This window comes from Dermochelys coriacea, chromosome 3 (genome assembly GCF_009764565.3).
Source record: "Dermochelys coriacea isolate rDerCor1 chromosome 3, rDerCor1.pri.v4, whole genome shotgun sequence".
Lineage (NCBI taxonomy): Eukaryota > Metazoa > Chordata > Testudines > Dermochelyidae > Dermochelys > Dermochelys coriacea.
The window spans coordinates 121,076,589-121,100,297 of record NC_050070.1 but is presented as its reverse complement, the minus strand read 5'-3'; the positions used below and the strand labels follow the sequence as shown (position 1 = coordinate 121,100,297).

General features: G+C 40.0%; 2 protein-coding genes across 15 annotated transcripts in view; one reads left to right on the top strand and one right to left on the bottom strand.

Annotated features, from left to right (window-relative positions):
• Positions 1-1,363: 1,363 nt before the first annotated feature.
• On the bottom strand, positions 1,364-9,975 carry GTF2H5 (general transcription factor IIH subunit 5). The gene is made up of 3 exons (XM_038397876.1): positions 9,820-9,975; positions 8,425-8,543; positions 1,364-2,148 (listed from the first exon to the last, which is right to left on the bottom strand). Exons 2-3 carry the CDS (start codon positions 8,457-8,459, stop codon positions 1,968-1,970), a joined length of 216 nt encoding a protein of 71 aa, XP_038253804.1. The 5' UTR covers positions 8,460-8,543; positions 9,820-9,975; the 3' UTR covers positions 1,364-1,967.
• Positions 9,920-23,709, top strand: part of SERAC1 (serine active site containing 1) — a 58,397-nt gene continuing 44,607 nt past the window's right edge. For 2 of the 14 annotated variants that reach the window (XR_006280444.1, XM_043512240.1), the window contains exons 1-4: positions 10,169-10,395; positions 20,400-20,491; positions 22,080-22,116; positions 22,554-22,690. Coding sequence is in view for 12 of the 14 variants with exons in the window: in XM_043512240.1 (XP_043368175.1) it covers positions 10,346-10,395; positions 20,400-20,491; positions 22,080-22,116; positions 22,554-22,690 (316 nt within the window). In the remaining 2 variants the exon portion in view is untranslated. Of the gene's footprint in view, positions 10,056-10,098; positions 10,396-18,884; positions 18,904-19,661; positions 19,773-20,399; positions 20,492-22,079; positions 22,117-22,553; positions 22,691-23,709 lie in introns of those variants that run through there. The other 12 variants (XM_038397871.2, XM_038397875.2, XM_043512241.1 and 9 more) reach the window with 12 other exon arrangements.

The window sequence follows — 23,709 nt, the reverse complement described above, 5'->3', positions numbered from 1 at the left end:
CCTCTTCTTCCTGATTTGGTGGTCTATAGTAGACCTCTACCATGAACTCACCACTTTTTTTTTTTTTTCAAATCCCTTTTATCTTTACCCAGAGACTCTCGGCTAGTCTGTCTCCCACCTCCTTCTGGACCTCAGAACAAGTGTATATATTCTTGACGCATAATGCAACACCACCTACCTTTTTACTCTGCTTGTCCTTCCCGAACAAGCTATACCTCTCTCTATCAATATTCCAGTCATGAGACCTACCTCACCAGCTCTCTGTGATACCAATTAAATCATAGTTCTTCCTGTCTATTCCCCATACTCACTGCATTTGTGTAGCAACAATACAGATGTTGAGCAAATTCTCCCACTGATTTCTCTTATTGCTCCTATGACCCTATGGTAATTTTCCAAGTCCTCCCACCAATAGCTAATTCTCTGTTAGGCTGCCTTTTTTATACTTACCTATGGGCTTCTGTCACCTGCCCCCTCTGAATTTAGTTTAAAGTCCACCTCACAAAGTTGGTTTGTGAAGATGCTCCCTCCATTTTTAATCAGATGGGCTCCTATATCTTCCCTGCACACCTTCCCAGAATAGTATCCCATACTTGAGGAAGCCAAAGTCCTTCAGTAGATACCATGTGTGGAACTATGCATTCATCTTCAAGATGTGCATGTCCCTTCCTGGGCCCTTACCCTCAACCAGGAGGATGGATGAGATCATCACCTGTGCCCTGACCCCTTTACCCTAGCTCCCAGAGTCCTGAAGTCTATCTTTTGCAGTAGTATCTCACTTTTTTTGCATTTGCAAATGGTCATTTATAAGTCTCATTAAATTGTCATTTGCTATCCTGCTCAGGGGGAAAAGCTTGTGATAAAACTGATGATAAAACTCTCTGTTGCTCAATATTTTATACTACTATATTTGTTGGTGGGTTCCATGTATGACATGTTTTTGATGGAAATACGTTAACATAGCAACTTAATTTACTGAATAAGCTAAGATCTGAAATGGTGGCTTATGAATTCAAACAGAAGTTTCACAGTAATTGCAAACTGTTTTCTCTTTTCAAATTTAAGGAATGTCAACTTCCACTGTAGTCTTAAATAGACAGACTGCTTATTTATTTTAACCTCCTATTTATGCACTTTATTTTAGAGAATTTGCTACATGTTCAAGTGCTATTTGACCACCATTTACAGACACATTTCTCATTCCTATTTGTTGTTGCTGGTATTCAGTTCAGCAACCATTTAAATCTAATAATCATTGGTGTATTTTGTTTTTTCATACAAATATTTTAATTAAAAATACAGAACTATGAATTAGGTAACTGTCTTAAGGCTGTGCTAGCAAATGATTAATTGGTAAACAAAGTTTAAGAAACTGAGGGGAAAACATTTTATTTATTTTGGTACATCAAATACTTTAAAAATAAAAGCTAAGTACTCCATAGCATCATGCACTCAACTTACTTAGGGTGTTATCAGTCACACAAAGTAACATTTTAATACAGATGGTTTAATCAGAGTCAATCATACTATAATCTGCTCTAATCTCAACTGCAGGAATGTGAAACCCACACTATTTTAAGGAAATGCTGATAAATAAGACACCATTACCCCCTGTTTTTAAGATAATGTAATTTGACAAAAAAAAGAAATGGAAGAGGCTAAAGGAACACATGGTATTTAAAAAAAAAAAAAAAACAACAACAACCCTAAGCATCAGAAAATCCTTTAGACTAGCAAACTCTGAAAGGTATCCTGTCTTTCAAGTCTCTCTAAAAATGGCAAAAATCAAAGCCAATTCAAAAGTATTCAGTCTATGGAAACAATCCATTTTGTTATACTAACAAAAGTGTTATAGTCTTCTCTCTAAGACTCCCTAATCAGTCATGCAGAGAATGAACAATAGAACTCTCTCTTTTCCCTGTGTGTTGCTTGCAATTTTGGAATAGTCAATTCACTTTCTAGTCTTTTTACTTTTGTGTTATAGGAAAAGAGTTCTGGTCCATTAACTCGCCCACTCTCTCCTGGAGGAAGTTAACCAACTCAGCTAACACAAAAACATGAGTTTCATCCAGGTCTTGTATGATGAACTTCTTCCCCAGGGCATTTGACTCATCCAAGTACAGCAGGAACTGCTTCATGGCTGGATCACTGTAGAGACAAACATGCACTAGAATCCATATTACTGTCATATGACACGATACAGCAACACAGCAGTAAGTAAAACAACTTTGGAATAATGGAACGTGAAAACTGCTTCCTAAACAGCATCCTCATTTTCAAAAGTTCTTTGTTGCCTATATCCATTATCTTAGAAAGGTTTTTCTAAAAGTTATTCTTGAGCTGTAGCTCACGAAAGCTTATGCTCCAATAAATTTGTTAGTCTCTAAGGTGCCACAAGTACTCCTTTTCTTTTTGCGAATACAGACTAACACGGCTGCTACTCTAAAACCTGTCTTAAGTAATAGTACCCCTTTTGGAGTTCTTTACAAATTAAACTGTGACCAGCTAAAAGAGACCAAGAGGAAGAAAACTGGTTGCCTGACTTGCACAGAATACTTAGTGATTATATTGGTATTATAAAATAGGTTTTCAGTAAAACATGAACAATGAGTTTAAGGTTCATTTGTCTTTTCTGAACACTTAATATCCTTAGTTTACATATTCTTGTTCTAGCCTGAGTTAGCTCTAAATAGTATAGACATAGCCAAGGCCCTCTGCTTTCAGTTTTGATTTTGTTTAAAACTTTCTGGGAATTTTGGTGTTTGTTACAAAAATTAAAAACATGGATGAAAAGCAGCACAAAAATATAACTTCACAGTTGTCCAAGTAAATATCAGATTAATACTGGGCAATGGGAGGACAAGGAAAAAAAGCAAAAAATAGAGAAAAGTAAGAGTGTTTAAAGTAAAAGCAATTTAATTCTGTGGCTTATTTCATGAACTGTACATATGCATGTGTCAGAGTAGCAGCCATGTTAGTCTGTATTCGCAAAAAAGAAAAGGAGTACTTGTGGCACCTTAGACTAACAAATTTATTTGAGCTGTAGCTCACGAAAGCTTATGCTCAAATAAATTTGTTAGTCTCTAAGGTGACACAAGTACTCCTTTTCTTATATGCATGTGTGTCTTGCACTACACTGTCTTTAACAGCCTTGCATTTACACCTAAATTAATTTATTATTAGCATAAACATTTACCCAATGTGTATTTGATTTTTCTGAACATAATCCATTTTTTCATATACTTGAGTGGTCCTAAATTTGGATGACAAGGGGTAAAAACTGTATAATAGCCTTTGTAAAACCTGAGAATTTTTCCATAAAAACTGAAAATGAAGGGCCCTAAGTACAGTATAGCATGAAATAATATTGTACCTGAAACACAAAATGGAATTTAAGATTTTCTCAGTAAATCCTTAATTATCCAATATTTTGTATTTTCGAAAACTTTGTGGTTTTTTTTTGGTAGTGTTTGAAAGTTAATTTTTCAATACCTTATCTAGACACCTTACCTAGCTCCTCTGGGGCTCTCAGGTTTTATTTAAATGCGAGTAGCTAAAGGGTCAATATTTATTGAGTTGAGGTGTAGGTAACATCATAAGAAGGGCAATCTTTGCAATAACCACATTACAAAGTGACTAGATAATTTAAAATTAGACTTTTAATAAGTGCTGTGTTCCACTGATATATTTAGCAGTTTAGACTTGACAGCAATATAAAAATCAGTGGAACACAGCACTTATTTAATATATATATTTTACACAAGTCAGGAAAAGCGTTCTTCGGTGAAATTATGCATTTTTAAACTAATCTCTGGATTCTGGCAGCTGGAATGTTCTGGTGCAGCAGTCAATGCTAGAACAGTAGATGTCATAACTCAGGGGCTCAGAATCTTTTAGTAGAAACCATTATTTATATTAGAAACTATATTATCTGACAGAAAGGAGGCAATAAGATTTAGCAAGTTCTGCAATTGATATTAGTACCAGTTACCATATTTACAAGACCTTCTATGGGAGGAAGCAAAACAACCCACACATTTGGGTGAACTGTGTACCACAAAATGAAGGTAAACTTTTTACACAATGTAGAAATCCTTTTAGATATTGGCCTCAAACACATAGACGCATGACTGGAGTGAGGAAGCAGTTTGCAAGATACAGATTAATTCTGAAGCCAAAAAAGTAAAAAAGCCTCTAACTTAAAGCTCATCTAAAGAGGTTACACTCATTTGCACTGGCATGTCTAGAAAGAAATTTAAGATATAAAATAGAGGATGGAAAAACTGAATACCCTAAGTGCTTCTTTATATATTATTTATCATTCCTCCATAACCAGTTGTCTTCCTTTTGAACTTCATCCAACAGCAGGTTACTGATCCAAACTGCTAGTGCCAGATAATTATTAGCATTTGCTTGCTTGTGTTTAGTGATCTGTTGGGAATGAGTTAGTAGTCTCAGGCCAGATCTCATGGTACAGATGTCCACATCATCACAAAACCATCACATTGGCATTAATTGGAGCCCTTCTGGCAGTTCTAGCCAAGGTGGATAAAAATCAATGATTTTTTTTTAATTCCCATTATTTAAATTGGATTTTTTTTGATGCAATGCTTTTTGAGGGGGGAAAACCTATCTAAAGATAGTTTTTAATTAAGATACATTATAGCTCAAAGATATATCATGGAATAGTGACTATAAATACTAATTCTATAGTATGAGACAATATATTCATGTTATGCTTAAGAAACGTTTTGTAAATTAGTTCCAAAAGTTCATAGGTTAGAGACCCAATCTTATGGAGTTCCAGGGGCTTCTGTATAGATTATTTAGGTTAATCTTTTTAGATACCATCAGAGATGCTTAATTTTGCAGTTCTCAAACTGTGGATTTGTGTCTTCAGATATAACATGCTTGTTAACAGCAAATTTTTTTTTACATAAATAAGAGGTGAGAAATAACAGACCTCACCTCTATTGTCCCTCTGCAAATTTGTGTACACAGAGTAATCCCTTACGTCTCTCTAAAAGTGCAAAGTTTCAAAAAGTTCAATGAATAGAAGATTGTTGGGGGAGGAATTGGACAAGGAAAAGAAGACTGGTGATAAATGTGAGAAGCGAGGGACATATGCTTGTTTTGTTAAAATATATGTTTGCTGTTTGTAGAAAAAAATCCAGAATACTTAACATTGTCGTTTTAGATAAATAAATCAATTTAAATGTCTGCCTGGTGATGTTCTCCTCCTAATACAGCGTGGCAAGAAAATCTTCCAAATATTAATGATTCACTCCCAATGACTTCATAAATATCTGCTTCAATTATCTTTAGTAAATGAAATAACCAATTATTTTCCAATATAGCTGTAAAACTAATCTGAAAAGTTTTCAAAATAAATCACTGTTTAAAAATGTATAGTGTATACTTTCTAAAAATGAAAACTACATCTATCTCTGAGTTATGTATTAAGGTTATAACCAAGAAGAATAACTTTTATGTAGAAAACCATGATTAAATAGTCTTCCTGACTAGTGATTAAAATCATGATTTAAATCAATTTGACTAAAATCAAATCCACCCTGGTTATAGCAGAAGGGCTTTACCCATTTAGTACATGAAGACTTAACTATATTCTAATCCTTGACGTGGTCCCTCTGGAACAGGGCTTAGCATGCACATTAAAAGGGTTGGGAAGCTTGCAACTGCAGTGCCTTGCCAAATTTTCCTTTGATCTGTTTATAGATGCAAAATTTGAACATTTTTGTTGTTTTTAACTGATTTCAGTTTCCAGTGCTGTCCATCTGGCACCTTTCACAAGTTCTAAAAAATTAATTTGAAAAAATATTAAGGAATTAGATTCCCTTACAAAAGTTCTGACTTCTGCTAGCACAGAATTCCATGCATACTCCCTGAGCTGGCTGTGAGCAGCAAGACAGCAACTGGCAAAACTTGTCCAGCTAGCTTTGTGGAAACAGTGGATGGGCACTGGTACTTAGCACAGTAAATACTGTAGGTCAGGTGTTCTCACTTCAATGCACCGTGACCCCCCTTCTGACAACAAAAATTACTTCACGACCGGGGTGGGGGGGACACTGAAGCCTGAGCTTGCTCAAGTCCCACTGCCCTAGTGGGAGGGCCAAAGCCTGAGCTTCAGTGCTCTGGGCAGGGGTTCTCAAACAGAGGGTTGGGACTCCTCAGGGGTCACGAGGTTATTACATGGGGGTCACGAGCTTTCAACCTGCTTGCCTCCAGCATTTATAATGATGTTAAATACATAAAGTACGTTTGTTTAATTTATTAGGGGGGGTCACACTCAGAGGCTTGCTGTGTGGAAAGGGGTCGCCAGTAAAAAAAAGTTTGAGACCCAGTGTTCAAGAGCTTCAGCCCCAAGCAGGGGGCCTGCAACCTGGACCCTACCACCCAGGGATGAAGCCCTCGGGCTTTGGCCCTGGGCAGTGGGGCTTGGGTTTCAGCCCTAGCACCCTAAGCCAACCCTGGTGACCCCATTCAAAGGGGACTGCAACCCACTTTGGGGTCCCGACCCACAGTTGGAGAACCACTGCTGTAGGTTCAAGTCCTTCTTGGACTTAAATATTTGTAAGAGCAGCTAAGTGATGGGATCTTCATACCTGTCACACCTGAGAGCAGCTGGGTGCTGGGAGCCTGACAATGAGCCCGTACAGGATTGGAATGCAGACAAGTCCCACTAGCAGCTGGTATGCTACTCTCATGCTTTTTCCACATTAATATTAGGCAGGGCTGTTAGCATAGAACTAATGTGTGAATAGACAAGCAAATAATAAGAGCGTCTATATAAAAAACAAACATTATTTTTAAATGTTTTGCTCCCATTTGTCTGAGACTCTAACTTCCTGTCACGGCCTGAAGATCTTTAGCTGAAGATAAACCTGTTGGCATAGTTTACCATAATAGCTCAAGACTATTTAATTACATGGTCACTAGCCTCAATTTTCTCTGACTTTTCTGTTTTATTAGTCATCACTAAAACTATACCAAACTCTTTGCCTGATTTGTTTGAAAGCAGAAATAACCGTATTATAGGGCTCAGCACTACATTTTGGTTGAAAGACGTTCCCCTTGCTATATCTTCCACACATCTTTCCTCTGTTCCCACCCTTTCACCTTCTCCTGCTGATCAGATTTTTACTCCTAAGGAAAACCATTCTTTCAGAGAATAGTGTTTAAGTACATATGCAACAAATACTTTAACAAAAAAGCAAGAACAGTTTGAAATACTACTGGAAACAGTTAAAAGGAGAGAATGTAGCAAGTGTTGGAATAATTCCATGAAGCAGCCTGAAGATATTTGTGAACACAGTGCAGTATGCTACTTGCTATTTTACAAAAAGAAAAGGAGTACTTGTGGCACCTTAGAGACTAAAATTTATTTGAGCATAAGCTTTCGCTCAAATAAAGCTTATATTCAAATAAATTTGTTAGTCTCTAAGGTGCCACAAGTACTCCTTTTCTTTTTGCAAATACAGACTAACACGGCTGCTACTCTGAAACTTGCTATTTTACAGTATAGCTATGGCTCACTGCTTTCTAATATTGGGTCACCATATTTAATTTCACAAAACACTAACAGTTTTTGGCTGTCTTGGTTACTCAAGGATAAATTCTCTCAAAGGCAACGCTCCCATTCACTTCAATGGGTGCAGTATCAGGCCCTTAGGAACAAATCCTCAGAAGCACCGTGAACACTTCACACCTTATCATTGTGAACTCTGGCCACAAAAACTAAGTAGCCATGGGAGGATCACTCTGGCACTGTCCTGAGAGTGGTCTAGAACTACTATACTACAGATCCCAATGCGGATGCAGTGTATACCAAAAGAAGTTTTTCCTGCTGGCACAGAAACATATCTCCCCTACCACCAACACTCTTCTGTCAGCTTGGCTGCATCTACACTTTAGGTTTTCTCAACATAGCTATGTCTCTAGAGGTGTGGATTTTTTCCCCATTCTTGACCACAACGGTTATGCTGATATAAGTTTTAAGTATAACATAACACACAGTAGAAGGCATGTATGGAGTACAATCAGGATCATGGCCATGAAGTGGATGTCACAAACCCTGACTTATGTTGTCTACATTTTGGGGATAATTGAAGGTCTGGCCCTTAAGTTAGAATTTAATGGCAACAGTTTAGATTATGTGGCATACATTTACTGTATAGAAAGCAATAATTTACAGACTAAATAAAATTCAATTTTCTAGATTATAAACTGCAAACAGTTGCATAATGGTCTAAGCAGAATTTGTGCAGGACTTCTATTCAGTGGGAGAGAAGGGTGAGAAAAGATGAAGGTGGTGAGGCTTCTCCATATTCTGTAAAGTGTCTAGGATATTTTAAGCACTAAACAAATAAGAAATGTGTTCAGTTAAAATTCAGCTTAACTACTAACCATTCTATAAGAACACCCTTCAGGACATTCACCATCTTCTCAACACACTTAGAAAGCCCAGATGTGGCAGATAATGAAAATAGATCTTGCTTTGGGTTATGCTTGTAACCAGAGAGAAACTGAAAAAAGGGGGGAAAAAATCATGTTACAGCTTTTTCACTGACCAAAGTGACCATTAAAATTTGGCCCTGTATACTTTTAAGTCACTGTAAAATTTGTGAAAATGATATGAAAATGTAAACAAAAACCTACATACATTAATAAACCCCAGTCTACATATTAATCTTAGAGTTAGAGAAGATATTGTCACATTTTCAATATATACATTTTCTATCATACCACAAATGAGGAGGAGGAGGCGGTTTCGTACATTACAGTAATGGAACAAACGCAGTAGTTACTAATATCGTCTAGCTTATAAAGAATTACAGAGATTCTTTAAATGAGTCATACAAAGAATACACATAGGTCAGGGCTACATGGGAAACTTCTAAGCGCTGTCGCAGGAGTGCTCCCGCGGCAGCACTTTGAAGTGCGAGTGTGGTCGCTCCTGGTAATCCACCTCCTAGCGCTCGGAGCCTGTCTACACTAGCACTTTAAAGCTCTCTAGCTTGCTGCGCTCGGGGGGGGGGTGATTTTTCACACCCCTGAGCCAGCAACTTAGAGCGCTATAAAATGTAAGTGTAGCCAAGCCCATAGTGATTTTGAATATCCTAAGTAGAGCTTCTGTTTTTTTTTTTTTGGGGGGGGGGGGGTTATTAATTTAATATCAGGGTTTATTTTTAGCAGTTTAAGTTTTACATAGATTTCCCCCCAAAGGGGGAGGGGGGTTTGGAGCTCTTTTGGTATATACTGTACCAAGTAACGTACATTCTCTCTACGTTACCCACCACAGCAGTATATACTGCAACGAGCCATCTCTCCGCAACGTTTGCTAGTGCGCTGTAATGCGGCACCCCTGACAACAGCACGACAACACCGCAGCGCATCCTGGAACCACGAGCGCGCACCAGCAGGGGCTGCAGGCACCAGTGAGCGTCCAGCAGGTGAGTGGCTGGAGAAAGCACCCCCGGCCTCCATTACTGCTCCCCGCAGACAAGCCCCTAGCTACCAGGGGACCATTACTGGCGATAACGGGCCCAAGCCCCATGCTGTGCAGCGGGCGAGTCTGTCGGTTGCAGCCGCAGGGCAGCGGCCCGGCTCAGGAGGGGCCGTGGGGGGAGGGGCGGGGAGCAGGTGAGGTCTACGGGGCTGCGCACGGCGCGGCAGCCGCCCAGGCCCGGGGGGGGGGGGAGGGGGGCTGAGGGCCGCACCGCAGCGGGGCTCCACTGCGCGAGGGGGCAGCAGCGGTGGTGAGTGACGCCCGCTCCCATTCGCTCGCCTCCCGCCACCGACCTGCGGTTGCCCTGACGACGGAGCAACGGGCCCCGCGCCCGACAGCCGCGCGGAGACCGAACAGCGACAACGCCAGAGCGGCCCGGCGCACGCGCGGCCGGGCGTGGCTCTCTTCCTGCCCCGCCCCTGGCGCTAAACGGGGATTGGGTGAGGGCCTCCTTGCGTGTTGACGACACACGGGTACGTCGTGGACAGCTGCCGGCAGAGGCAGAGGCGGCGGCCCAGGAGCTGGGCAGGTAATGGGGGCGGGGGGTGAGCGAGCCTGGGGGTGAGGCTGTTGGCCCATTTACGTGAGGGGAGCGACTCTAGCAGCCCCTGTGCTGGGGGGCGGCCGGGGCCGGGGCGGAGGCGTAATGAGACAGGCCTGAAAAGAATATGAAGAGCAACTAGAAAAAAGATTAAAACAAACAAAAAATTTAAACGGCGACAGCAGCGGGAAGCCTGCCAAGCTGTCAGGGGGGGCCGCTGGATGATCCAGGTGCCGAGGGAGCACTCAAGGAAGACAAGGCTGTGGTGCAGAAGCTAAATGAAGTTATTGCAATGGGCTCCCGGGGCGATCTTGGCAATTAGAGGCCGGTAAGCCTAACTTCAGTACCAGGCAAATTGGTTGGAACTAGAACAGAATTATTTGACACATAGAAGAACATCGTATGTTGGGAGTCAGCCTGGCTTTTGGAAAAGGGACTCGTGCCTCACCAATTTATTAGCATTCTTTGAGGGCGTCAGCCGGCATGTGGACAAGGGTGATCCAGTGGATGTAGCGTAGCTGGACTTTCAGAAAACCTTTGACAAGGTACCTTACCAAAGGCTCTTAAGCAAAGTAAGTAGTTGTGGGATAAGGGTAGGCCCTGGTTAAAAAGATAGGAGCCAAAGGATAAGAATAAATAGTTACTGTAGTTTTCACAATAAAGAGAGAGGTAAATAGCACTTAATGAAGGCAACAAAAATAGCCAGTCTTAAGCACCCTAACTAAAAATCACTTCCCCTCTGAGTTGCTCAGCTTTCACTCCATTGACTCTTATCTGCTGCTTTGCTAGTTTTCTGACCTTTGTAGAGTCTCCCAGGGTATAATGTGAAGAAGGGGTGGGGATGAAGCATAAATAAAAATAATCGTTTAGATTTCATTAACATGTTTTAAAGAAGTAAAAAGGCATAAGATTCCCCCCACACCCCTTTGCATGGCCCTTTGCATAGCATCTTTAAAGTGTCTGGTTGTTCCCTCTTTGTCATTGTGACATCTGGATGTTTCATAGCTATAAAACTGTCTGAGACTAATGCTTCTTCCTCCCTGCAGCCCAAGAGCATGATCCCAGAGATTCTGGGATTTTCCTGATTTTAGTGCAAAACCGTCAGGATCCCAAATAACTTTGGCAAAGGGAGTGTTGTCTTATCATAATATCGTGTTTGTCCTAAATTCCAGAGTTGACGGGCCTAAACCCTGTGATGAAAACAGGCAGAATGCTAACTACACTTCTGGGTTGGAGACAGATCTGTTCTCCTGCCTAGAGTAACCACTTATTCTTCTTCTTGAAGAAGAGTTTTGTGGAACTCAAAAGCTTCTCTCTCTTACCTACAGAAGTTCATTCAATTAAAGATATTGCCTCACTCACCTTGTCTGTCTTGTTCTTCTGCGCTCTTACCTCAGTATTGCCCCTTAGGGGACTGATATAAGGCCCACTGAAGACAAAGGAATGACTTTGACTTTGGCCTTGTATTTTCAAATGAAATTTCTGATAATTGCGGGGAACTACAGTGTTTTCTGTTACAGATTAACTGTGCTTACTGCAATTACAGACTATGATCAAGTGGTATTATAAAAATCTTTCTGAAAGGAGGATTAGACCATAAACTTGATCGTGTCTCGAGAGACACAACAAAAAGGCAATACCTTTCATAATGCAGTGCATCTTTTTCTTAACCACTTAATTCTTAATAACCACTCAAGTTGCATGTTCTACCTGTGGTGAAGAGTTTGTAGATACTACCTTTGATTAGGTTGGCTGTTTTTAAAAATAAAAAGAGAAAACAAAAATTCCCCAAAGGGACCAATTGTGGTGGCATTTGGATATTTCACTGTCTGTGGTCTAGTTTGTTGAGGCAGCTGGGGAATAAACATTTGCACTAATTTGACAGTGTTCCTCTGTAAATGGAATCATTGGGGTTTTCTTTTTTCTTGCTTGTTACATTTTCGAAGGTAAGGGCTAGTCTTTCCTGGTTTTAGCTGTGTCAGACGCTGCTGTGTTCAGTTCTGGTGCCCACAGTTCAAGAAGGATGTTGATAAATTGGATAGGGTTCAGAAAAGAGCAAGGAGAACGATTGATTTAAAGGATTGTAAAACATGGTGTATAATGAGAGACACTAAGAGCTCAATCTATTTAGTTTATTAAGGGATGACTTGATCACAGTCCATAAGTACCTACATGGGGAACAAATATTTGGTAATGAGCTCTTTAATCTAGCCGACAAAGGGATAACAAGATCTAATGGCAGGAAACTTGACAAATTCAGAATGGAATTAAGTTGTGAATTTTTAATGATGAGGGTAATTCATCTTTAGAACAATTTATCAAGGATTGTGGTAGATTCTCAATCGCTAGAAATGTTTAGATCAAGGTTGAATGTTTTTCTAAAATAGATGTTCTAGTTCAATTATTTTAGGGCAGTTCTATGGCCTATATTATACAGGAAGTCAGACTAGATGCCACAGTGGTTCTTTCTGGCCTTAGAATCTATGAATCTGGTATTTTGCACTGTCACACTTGGAAGCTTTAAAACCTGCCCTTTCAATCAACAAATGTCCTTCTTCCAAAGTGTTATTTAGTCATTGAAGTTAAATAGGTCTTTAAAAGTTACCAAACAAACCAAAGCCAAAAGCTGAAACAACGAAACCAAAAATCCTTCCCCCCCCCCCTCATTTTGCTCAGTTTTCATTCTCTTGAGTCTTGTGACATCCTTTCACTAGTTCTCCAGTCAGTGTAGGCCTTGTCTGCACTGTTTCAAGCGAATGCATACTCTGGTTTAGAGGCGCTGGTCTTAGCAATGTTGAGAACTGTAATGTAGACAGCGTGCCAGCTGCCAGCCATCTTTTCAGCACCTTGTCGGAGGCGATTTGGAGGGGGGCATGCAAAGTCACCTGCCCTCTCCAGATTTGCTGCTCAGCTTCTACCTGAGTATGCTCATATAGACAAAGTGTCTTCACTCTGCCCCTTCCCCCACCAGTTTAGGCTTATTTTGTGCAGGATTAGATATCACAATGCTGAGGAAATAGCCTGCTGGCTGCTGCTGTTATCTATGCTATGGCTGAATTAAGTTGATATTAGTAATTCTAGGAAATTTTTCTAAAGCCTCCTTAGCATAGACAGGTCTATAGAGTTTTTCTGGGAACAGAAGACCCAAGCTTCATTGCAGGAGCTGAAGGGAAGGAACCAAGTGTCACAGGTCCAGTTGAGTGTCCCCTTCCTGGCTGCTCACAAGACTGCTGTGAGGTTACCTAGCTGCTGGATCCTCAAGTATTTTAAGCATTTGCAGTCTGAACAGAGGCCAGGCACGGTCCCTGTCTTGGGATCCGCAGGCACACACTTGAGGTGCAGAGCTTCTACCTAGGATCCCCTCCTGAAAGCTGTGACCACATGGCCCCCTGTGCAGCCCCTAGAGCCAGCGCAGTCCTCCTGTCATTTAAATACACCCTCTCCTACATCTCCACGTGAAGGTGTGAGCCTTCTGGTTTACCTCTTCAAGGACCATGTGATAAAGTGTGGCACACAACACATGCAGACTTTCCATGGGACTCACAATTCTGCTCTTTAATAGCATGAGACATACACATCTTTGCAAAAGTAATAAACCCTACATATAATTCCCTGCCTCAGTTTCCTCACCACTTCAGAGTATTCTTTGGGGTTAGGTCAGAGTCCCTTGGGGCTATCTAGTGTCTTTCTGTTCCAGTGCATGGTTTATATTCTGAAACATTGGGCCTTCTCTCTCCATCATGCCTTCTCTGACCTTGGTTGGTCCATCCCCTTCCCCTCACAACTTCCTATATTTATACAAGTCTTGACCTGGGGTGAGACTTTTATAACCTGCTTTTGTCATCCGTCTCTTTGTCCTGCTTCAGGAACTTCCATTCTCCAGCCCCATGCTGAGGGAAGTTAGAGAGAAGTCATTTCCCAATTTGGGAACCCTCCTTAGCATAATTATTGTGTGATCAGAGTATAATTGTTAAGATTGATGACTTTCCATTGTTGCTGGTCTGGGCAAGATGTGACAGGGTCTTGCTGGCAGTGTTGAAATCCCCATAGAGGTATAACAATTTTCATAGCAACAACTCCATATTATTTGAATTTGTACAGATAAGACTCCCCAACTCATCACACCAAGCAACTGTCCCTTTTTCTTGGAAGAAGTGGAACAGTATTAATCAGAAACTAACAAATACAAAAAAGGGGCACAAGCCCATTTTTATTTTTTTCCCTTTTGGAGATTGCTTTAAATTAACTGGGAGTTACAGGTGCTCAGCATCCCTCAAGATCAGGTCCATAAAGACCTTTCATATGGGAGCGCTGTCAATATGTGCATGCATTAGTTTGTCATTTTGAGTTAGTAAGAACTGTGATCATATGGTGACTTAATTTGACACTTTTTTTATTTAAAAGGCACTTTTATATTCCCAATATAATTAGTTAATTGTTGAACAGATGTTTGATAGTACTCATTTGTGTTTTAAATGCATTTTAGAGTCTTCAATAATGCAGCTTACATAAGTATATGAACACAAACCTCCAGTGATACTGTGGAACTCTGCCAGAGGATGTTGTGAAGACCAAGACTATAACAGGGTTCAAAAAAGAACAAGATACATTCATGGAGGATAGGTCCAGCAATGGCTATTGGGCAGGGATGGTGTCCCTAGCCTCTGTTTGCCAGAATTTAGGAATGGGCGACAGAGTATGGATGACTTGATAATTACCCGTTCTGTTCATTCCCTCTGGGGCACCTGGGATTGGCCACTGTCGGAAGACGGGATACTTAGCTAGATGGACCTTTGGTCTAACCCAGTATGGCCGTTCTTATGTTATGTTCTTTCCTGTAATAAAATAATAAATCTGTGTTGTTACCTCAGTGTACCTAGGGACATATTATAATTTTTGTTTTGCTTATGTTTTAAGGTAACATACCATATCTGTATTATCAATAATCCTGGGTTTGGAATCTACCTTACTATTCTTATGGAATCCATCACTACATTGGAAAAAACATATTCCAAATATTCTGGAAAGACTCTGAACATCTATTAGGATTTGCCATAAAGTGCTCGGTATTAGTTTATATATATATTTGATTACTGCTGTGATCAAAAGTCGGAGTGGTTTTCCATTGTGTGATAATGGATTGCCGGATCTTCCCATGTATTGACTCCATTGGATCTCTTGTCTTGTTGGATCCATTTGAATCCTTTTGATTACCAAAATTCAAACGGTAATGCACATAGAACAATCACACTTGCGTAAAAAGTGCCACATATAATATGAATGGCAACACATCTCTTCTGGATTCCCACCACTTCCTTGTGAAACTAGATATGAACATATTATGTAGGAACCTGTACACAGTTTTTGGTATTTTTATATTTTGTTAATTTTTATAGTATATACTATATACATACTATGTAGGAACCTGTACACAATTTTTGACTATTAAGCATTCAATCAATTTCTCATTAATCATTTTTTAAATCTTTCTGAATAACTTGATTATATTTTCCATAATGATTCATTCCACTCCCTTTGGGGATGTGCCATATCTCAATCTTCAATTATGCTTTTTATATATGGATATAGAATTCCCCCACAAAAAACACCTTAAACTTTTGGTTAAGGTTGCTAGATTGCATATGTCACCAACACAAACCAAAAAAAAACAAGGAAAGTAAGTAATGAAGTCATTCAGCCTTCAACTCATCAGTTCGAACTTCTGAACCTCAACTACTTGCCTTCCATCATCTTGTTTGAGAACGGCAACCTTAACTCTGTTTTCTGGTTTTCCAATGGTTGTAAGTGTATTTGTTTGTTTAATCCTAATAAGACGCATGCTGGGCAGTCAGTGAAATAAGGTAGTTTTTTAATAAAGTTTTATTGACCAATACATCTCTTCTTATAAGGTTTCTGTGCCAGATCTGATTCTGAGCCCCATCTAGATGATAAATAGTTAATTTAGCCAACAGCACTTTGCCTCTTCTTGAATCCATGTCTGAAAATAACAGTTAGACTGCCCAGAGCCCTAGTGCTACTTCAGACTTAGTTGGTAGAACGGTATCTTCTAATTTTTATTGGTATTCTAATTTGCAAATGTTGAAAAAATTATCAAATCTTGGAGTTATTTTAATTTTAAGGAGGTTAATTTTGTCCTCCAAGTGAATATCTGCTGGGACAATGCAGTTAAATCTTGGTCTCTTCCCTGACATTAGGGCAATTGGTCCCTTATAAATTATATGTAGAAGGAGTAACACTTATTCTGTAACACTTAAACCTTTTATGACCATAAAGGGGACATCTGTAGGGGGAACACAATCAGCTTCCCCTAATATGTGATGCTTCTCATGTATCTTAATTAGTGTTATATCCTGAGATTTCCACATGAGATTTAAGACATGAAAGAGAATCTCAATACACCTCTCTTATTGTTTCATCAAATACAGCCAATAATAGTCAAATTCTGTGTCACTGACTGTATTGCACTTCATTTGAAGTTTTCTTCAAAATTTGTGTGAAGAATAGAGTGGAGCTGTGCAGAAGCTACTCAAATACCATTGGATTTCCAAGTTTAGATCTGCACAGGAGTTAACTCTGCTAGAAGCAGTATTAAATCCCTCCAACGGACTAGGGGAGAAGGGTAGTGCATGGTGATTCAGGCCCGGTGAGACAATATTATTCTTTCTCTGGATGTAACAAGGGAACATTATTACATTTTAAGAGAACTGTGTACCATGTTTGTACATAAGAAAAATGGTTTGGAGCTTAAGGCATTAGACAGGGACTTAGGAGATCTTGGTTCTGACTCTTACTTGGGCAAGTCACTTTATCACTTTGGGCGAGATTGTGATTCCCTTACTTACATTGAATAGCACCTAATTTCTTGAGTAGTGGCACTGATTTCAGTGGTACTACTTGAGGAGTAAGAGAGAACCTACAGTGTTGGTCTACGCTACCGCTTAAGTCGATGCAACTTATGTCGTTCACGGGTGTGGAAAAAGCCACCCTCCTGAGTGATGCAAGTTGTATTTACTTAAAGGGATATCCACACCACGCTCTGTAGGCAGCAGACACTCTCCCGCCGACATATCTTCTGCCTCTAGTTGAAGTGGAGTAATTTTGCTGATGGGAGAGTGCTCTCCTGTCAGCATAGCCCATCTTCACCAGATATGCTACAGTGGCACAGCTGCATCAGTTCAGCTGCGCCAGTGTAGCATAGTAGTATACACTAGCCCTATAAATTTGAGAAAATTTTAGTGTGGCTATCTAAGCTTCAGTTCCCCATGTGTAAATGGGGATAATGGTAGTTACATATGTCACATATTTGTGAGGCACTCGGATACTTCAGTGATAGACTCACTGTGGTATGTTCCGTTGGCAAAACTAATTATTCAAAGCTTCCATATTCTTAAAATATGCTTTGTGGTTGTGGTGGTGACTGTACTCACGTCAGATATCTATTTTGCTTCATACCTGACCTCTCTATGTAATAGATCAGTGGTTTTCAAACTCTTTTTTTCTTGGGACCCAGTTGAAGAAAATTGTTGATGCCCGCGGCCCAATGAAGCTGGGGATGAGGGGTTTGGGTGTGGGAGAGGCTCAGGGTTGGGGCAGAGGGTTGGGGCGGGGGGGGTGAGGGCTGTGGGGTGGGGCCAGGAATGAGGGGTTCAGTGTGGGAAGAGGCTCAGGGCTGGGGCAGGGGGTTTGGATGCGGGAGGGGTCAGGACTCTGGGATGGTGGTGCAGGCTCTGGGGTGGTGCCGGGGATGAGTGGTTTGATGTGCAGAAAGGGGTTCCAGGTTTGGGGGGCTCAGGACTGGGGCATGGGGTTGGGGCACAGACTTACCTCTGGCAGCTCCCAGTCAGCCGTGCAGCCGGTATGCAGAGTCAGGCTTCCTGCTTGTCCTGGCACTGTGGACTGCGCTGCGCGCCTGAAGCAGCCAGCAACAGGTCCGGCTCTGTGCGACATTCGCCTGCAGGACCTCCCCCCCCCCCAGCTCCCATTGGCCAGAAACCAGGGTGGATTTGATTTAAATCAAATTGATTTAATCACTAGTCAGGAAGACTCAATTTAATTATGGATTTCTACATAAAAGTGCATTCTTGTTGGTTGTTATAACCTTAATACGTATTCTTCACAACTCGGAGAGATGTAGGTTTCATTTTTAGAAGGTACACACTATACATTTTTAAACAGTGATTTATTTTGAAAACTTTTCAGATTAGTTTTACAGCTATATCAGAAAATGAATGATTGTTTCTTTGGTTATCTCATTTACCAAAGATAATTGAAGCAGATGTTTATGAAGTCATCGGGAGGTGAACTATCTCCAATTCAACAGGTTAATCATTAATATTTTGGAGTATTTTCTTGTCATGCTGAATTAGGAGGAGAACATCATCGGACAGACATTTAAATTGTTTTATTTAACTAAAACAACAATGTTATGTATTCTGCATTTTTTCTTCAACAGCAAACACGTAATATTTTAACAAAACAAGCATATGAATTTTTGAATTTAAACATTCAAGTTTTTTAAAATCAGGTTTGTTTTTGTTAAAATTGTTTAAACTAAAATATATGAAATATTTTAAAAAAACCCACAAAAATTAAATAGACTATGTCAGCCAGGTCAACATGAGAAACTTTAAAATATTGGGTTTTGCTACTAACTCAGTCATCTTCGCCTTCATTTTCCTGTTTGTTCATAATCTGGAAAAGAAAAACAAGCTTTCCTGCTTTTCAGGTCCCAAACGCTTTCTCAATGTGGAATGAATTAGTTCAAAGGAAGAAAATATTCTATCTACACCCGCAGAAGAAGCTACTGCTGTTAAAAGTGAGATTATCACTTCAACAGTCTCTGAATCCAAGTGCTTAAGAGACTTCCACCAGTTCACTGGTGTGACTTTCTTTAAAACATCATCAGCAAACATACATTTCTTGAATGGTTCTTATTCCCAAACTGGGTCTCTTTTACAGCCTGCTGCCATTATCGGTTTTCCCTTCTCGTGAGCGAATGGTATGGTAGATCTCAAATCAATGAAGGCTACACTCGGAAAGACCTCAAGACTTTTGGAATATGCTGCTCAAACAATTTCACTTTTGATTTTACTGATGGGCCCTCCCTTCTTCCATTTCTCTCCAGACTTCTTCCCCTTGTCCAGATCTATTCCGCCCCCAACAATTCATTGAACTTTTTGAAACTTTGCACTTTTAGAGAGAGTTAAAGGATTGACTCTGTGAGCACAAATTTGCAGGGGGACAATAGGGCTGAGGTCTGTTGTTTTTTCACCTCTCTATATTATTTATTTAAAAGTATTTCTGCTCTTAGCAAGCATGTTATCTCTGGAGACACCCTACCTTCAACCCGCATTAGCAGCTCCTGTCCCATGGAGCTGGGCCAGCTCCCCACTCTGGGTGCTGCAACCTATCACATGTGGTTGCAGCACCACTTGGGGTTGGTGCGTCCACCCCTCTGTTTCCATCTACAGAAAGGTGGATGGGCCACTCCGGAGTGCTATTGTGACCCTATGTACAGCTAGGTTGCAGTGCTAATCAAATTTGGTCAATGCACTCTTCCATTTCCATCTACAGAAGGGTGGAAGGGCCAAACCTGAGTAGTGTTGGAAACACCCAGAGCCAAAGCCAAACACCCAGAGCCAGGACCTGGACTGAGCCCCGCAGGACAGGAGCTTGTGCTGCAGGGTGAGTGCAGTGTGGGCTCCTCATAGATTCTATTCAGATTCACGATTACCATGAACATTGTGACCTCCATGTGAAAACTGTTGACTTAATCATAATTCTTTTAACAGCAGAAGACTTCTGTTTCTGTGAAATACATCTTTCAAAGATGTAAATGTATGTTTGTTGTTGAAAGCCCCATCAAGCAGATAGTTGTATAGATCCATTTCGTAAAACAAATTAAATTCTGAACATTAAGAACAATGAGATTATTACATATTGGTGGTTGAAAAGCATGTATGATAGAGTAATGTCTTTATGGAGTTGTGGAACTATACGGTACTTAATGAATAGCTACTAGGATGCAGCAAAGGAGACTTACTAGAGGAGAGAAGTAATTTGAAAAATATGCACAGTAAAATCAACTGCAACACACTGTTTTATAAAGCACTGTGTTAAACTTTTAGCGTTGAATGTAAGCTACCAAATGCAGTAATTTATGGATTTCTTAGTTTCTAGCTGTCTGTCACTTTAGTGTTCAATATAAATGAATAATGCTTTTCTGATCTTGAGGGGAAAAGACACACACATCTGCTGCAGGTTTTTAATTATATTACCTAAATTTAATAATTTTTGTCTGTACATCTACAGAATGTCGTTGGCTGCTTATTGTGTATTTTGCTGCAGAAGAATAGGAACTTCTGGTCCAATCACAAAAAGTGATCTGCTGTGGAAAGATATCAGTAAGTGCAGTTCTGTAAATATCAACTTGAAGAGCTCATAAAAATGACTGTGTTGCTACAGTAAGCTGTGTATTTAAATTATGTATTGGACTTCACAAGATGATATTGGAAAGGTCTACATACCATTTGTAACCCCAAAATACTTGGAGATGATACGTTCATGTTTTCAGTCTCTCTCCCATACCTCCAGAGTATTGCCATCACTGACCCTGTCAAACAGAGCAGTCATTTAAAATATAATTATTATGCGTCATTGTGAACACTTCATTGACATGAGTGGAGTAGCTAGCATTGCTCAGATAGCTCTGCACTGGTTAATGCTTTATTCATATCACAAAGGATAAGCTTCACAACCATAAAGACTAGAAATTTAATTTATTTGGGGAAAAAAAAAACCCGAAAGATTTTTAGAACACAAGATGGCAGTCTCCAAAAAATTACCATCTCATTAAGCTTCCATAATTTGACCTCATTCAATAAGGTTTTTTCACCTTAGAACCATAGGAACAAACTTATCCTGAGATTCTTAAAGCAAGGGGCAACATTTGAGTAAACGTAGCTCCTGTTTTCTTTGCCTGCCTGCCTGCTGGCAGTAGGCCTACCACCCTTCTTTCTTACTCTCTACCTTCCTTCTGCTTTCCCTCTAGAAGAAGAGCCCTCTGGATTCTTAATCTCTCTGCCCCAGCATCGAAGACTGGATACTTCCATTCTTGATAGATAGCAGACTTCATGTTTCATGCCTGTTTTACCTTCCCTGTCAGTAACTTTTCTGGCATGTAGCTGCTTCTTGTTTTCATACCAGAAATCTTTGAGAAGCCTCCTCCATGCTACTTCCCTGCGAGGGCAGAACCTGGTGGAGTGGGAGGTGGGGCAAGTCTCCAAAGGAAGTTTATTCTTGACAGGATGATATATGTCCTATTGGGATTCGCTCCTCCCAGTTGTGACAGACCCTCTCCATTGGCTTCAATGGAATCCAAAAACAGGCTCACCTTGTCCAGGTATAAAATGCCTTAGGCCTGGCCGGTGTCCTTAGAATTAAAGTGTAAAGCATTATAAGTGCCAAGTACTGTGTCAGCTGTCCTGTTTAGATGAATGAGATTTGACTGAATTTCTGTAAAGAAAACCTATGAGACACCTTTGCAAGGCTTAACAGATAAGAGCATGCATCTTCCTGTATTTACTCCCACACAGCAGAGATCTCCATGAAATTATTTATTTAAAGGAGGAATCTTCTTCGTAGTTTATTGCAACTGTTCAGTACTAGCCATATTGTTGATCACCTGCTGCTGATATACTGTCAGTAACAAATGATTTATTAGCTTATTTGGCTGTGAGAGCTTGGGTTTTGTAATTTAAAACTAGAGGGGAAGAACGTAGAACGTAAAATCTATCAATAGTTTTCAACTACTGAAAACATGGAGTCAGAAACAGAAAAATGAGCATGAAAAGCCTGCTCTATTCCTCTTTAACATTTTTATAATCTTTGATGTTCAGTATCCAGAACTGATCAAATGCCTTAACTTTTTAATAACAATTTGTATGCACACAGTTTGTTTGACTTTGGATGTTTTTTTTTATTTTGTTTAAGGAAAAATTTCAAAATTAACTGGATCACTTATTCTCGGGTAAGTTGTAACTAACAATTACTCATCTAATTTTATATCTTTTATTTATATCTGAAGTTGTCACTTCCCAAAAAAAGGATGTTGCTTAATAATCTTTAAACATAAAGTACCTTAAGTTTTAAATAACTGAACATCTTTGCATATTTTAAGGTACTGTCCATTAAGATCACTTCTCTTTCTTTGCCCTGATTATTTGAGACACTATACTGGCCCCTGCAACATGTCAAACACTTGATTACAAAGAAGAAGAATGTGTATGTTTTATTTGATAAAATATATTCTCTATAGAGCAAATGATGATTCACCTTAAAACAGTTTTTAACCAATATTTGTCGTCTTCGTTCTTTGCATTTGTATTTATAGATGATATGGTGGTCCCTTCTACCTTAAACTCTTTGATTAATACAGTATTTATATTCCATTTTCTTTTCTTTAAGAGGTTTCGTATTTATTACATATGAAGTTCTGGCCCTAAAGAAGTTACTGACACTCGATACTCAAGTTGTACAGCAAGAGAAAATGAAGTCCTATATTCATGTACATACAGTTTCTTTAGATCCCAGTGAACGCCAAGGTAAGTTATTTAAGACTGTGTGCTGAGAGACAGAACTAAGAGAGCAGCTTTTCAAACAATGTGAGAGACACTGGGATGGTAAAAGAGGACTAAAAAGCATTTGATCCCATAATAAACATAATGTGAGATTTTTCTATTGAATCGTAGCCCATTGTGGGACAGAGATAAGGTGACATTAAACCACCCTTGTGCACTTCTGATCCTAGGCTGCTACAGGGCCCCCGGCAAAATGTAGACAGCCCTCGGAACGTGTCTAAATCACAGCAGCCTCCCAGGGCTACCTGGAATCTCCACAGCCCCACATGCTGCAGTCCCACCCTTGGCAGATCCCCTCCCACCCCAGCGCATGCCCTTCACCCTGGCTTACAAAGGGGTCCTTGGAGGTGGCAGCCTCACTTCTGTTTTTGACAGTGCTTGTACCTAGGGATTCCTCCCCATCTGGGTACAGAGCTTTTAGGGCTCTTACATGCCTCTCTGGCCCTTTTACATGGCACATGGGGGCTGGAGTGTGGATGAGGATCTTGACAGCAATAAATGCAACTGTCGGTGCTGAATGCTGTTCAGCTGTGCTATCTTGCATCGCACAAGGTATGCATTCAGTTTTCCCTCTTCCAGAGGCAAATGGTAAAGATGATTATCTATTCATTGTCCTTCCTTTATTTTTTTGAGCTTCATCTGACACACATGTATTACTGCTGATCACTTAAACTGACATTGTTTCATGGACCCTTGAGAAAAGCCATGTTATCATTCTTATTAGGAAAATGGAATTGGAGTTGTTTCATCTCTTGTATAACCTAAGTGTTAGAGTACTGATCTAATCTTGTAACAAAACCACTTCTGTGCTTTTATTGTACCTTATTCATATTATTTGACCTCTGAGTTTGTGGCTCAGAATATGATTATCTCATAAATAAAAAGCACTATGAAGTTGTTATAATTCTCTAACATAGAAAACGTTAGTTGAACTTGTAATCTTCTTGAATGTAATTTGCAAAAAAAAAAAATTATTTAAAAAA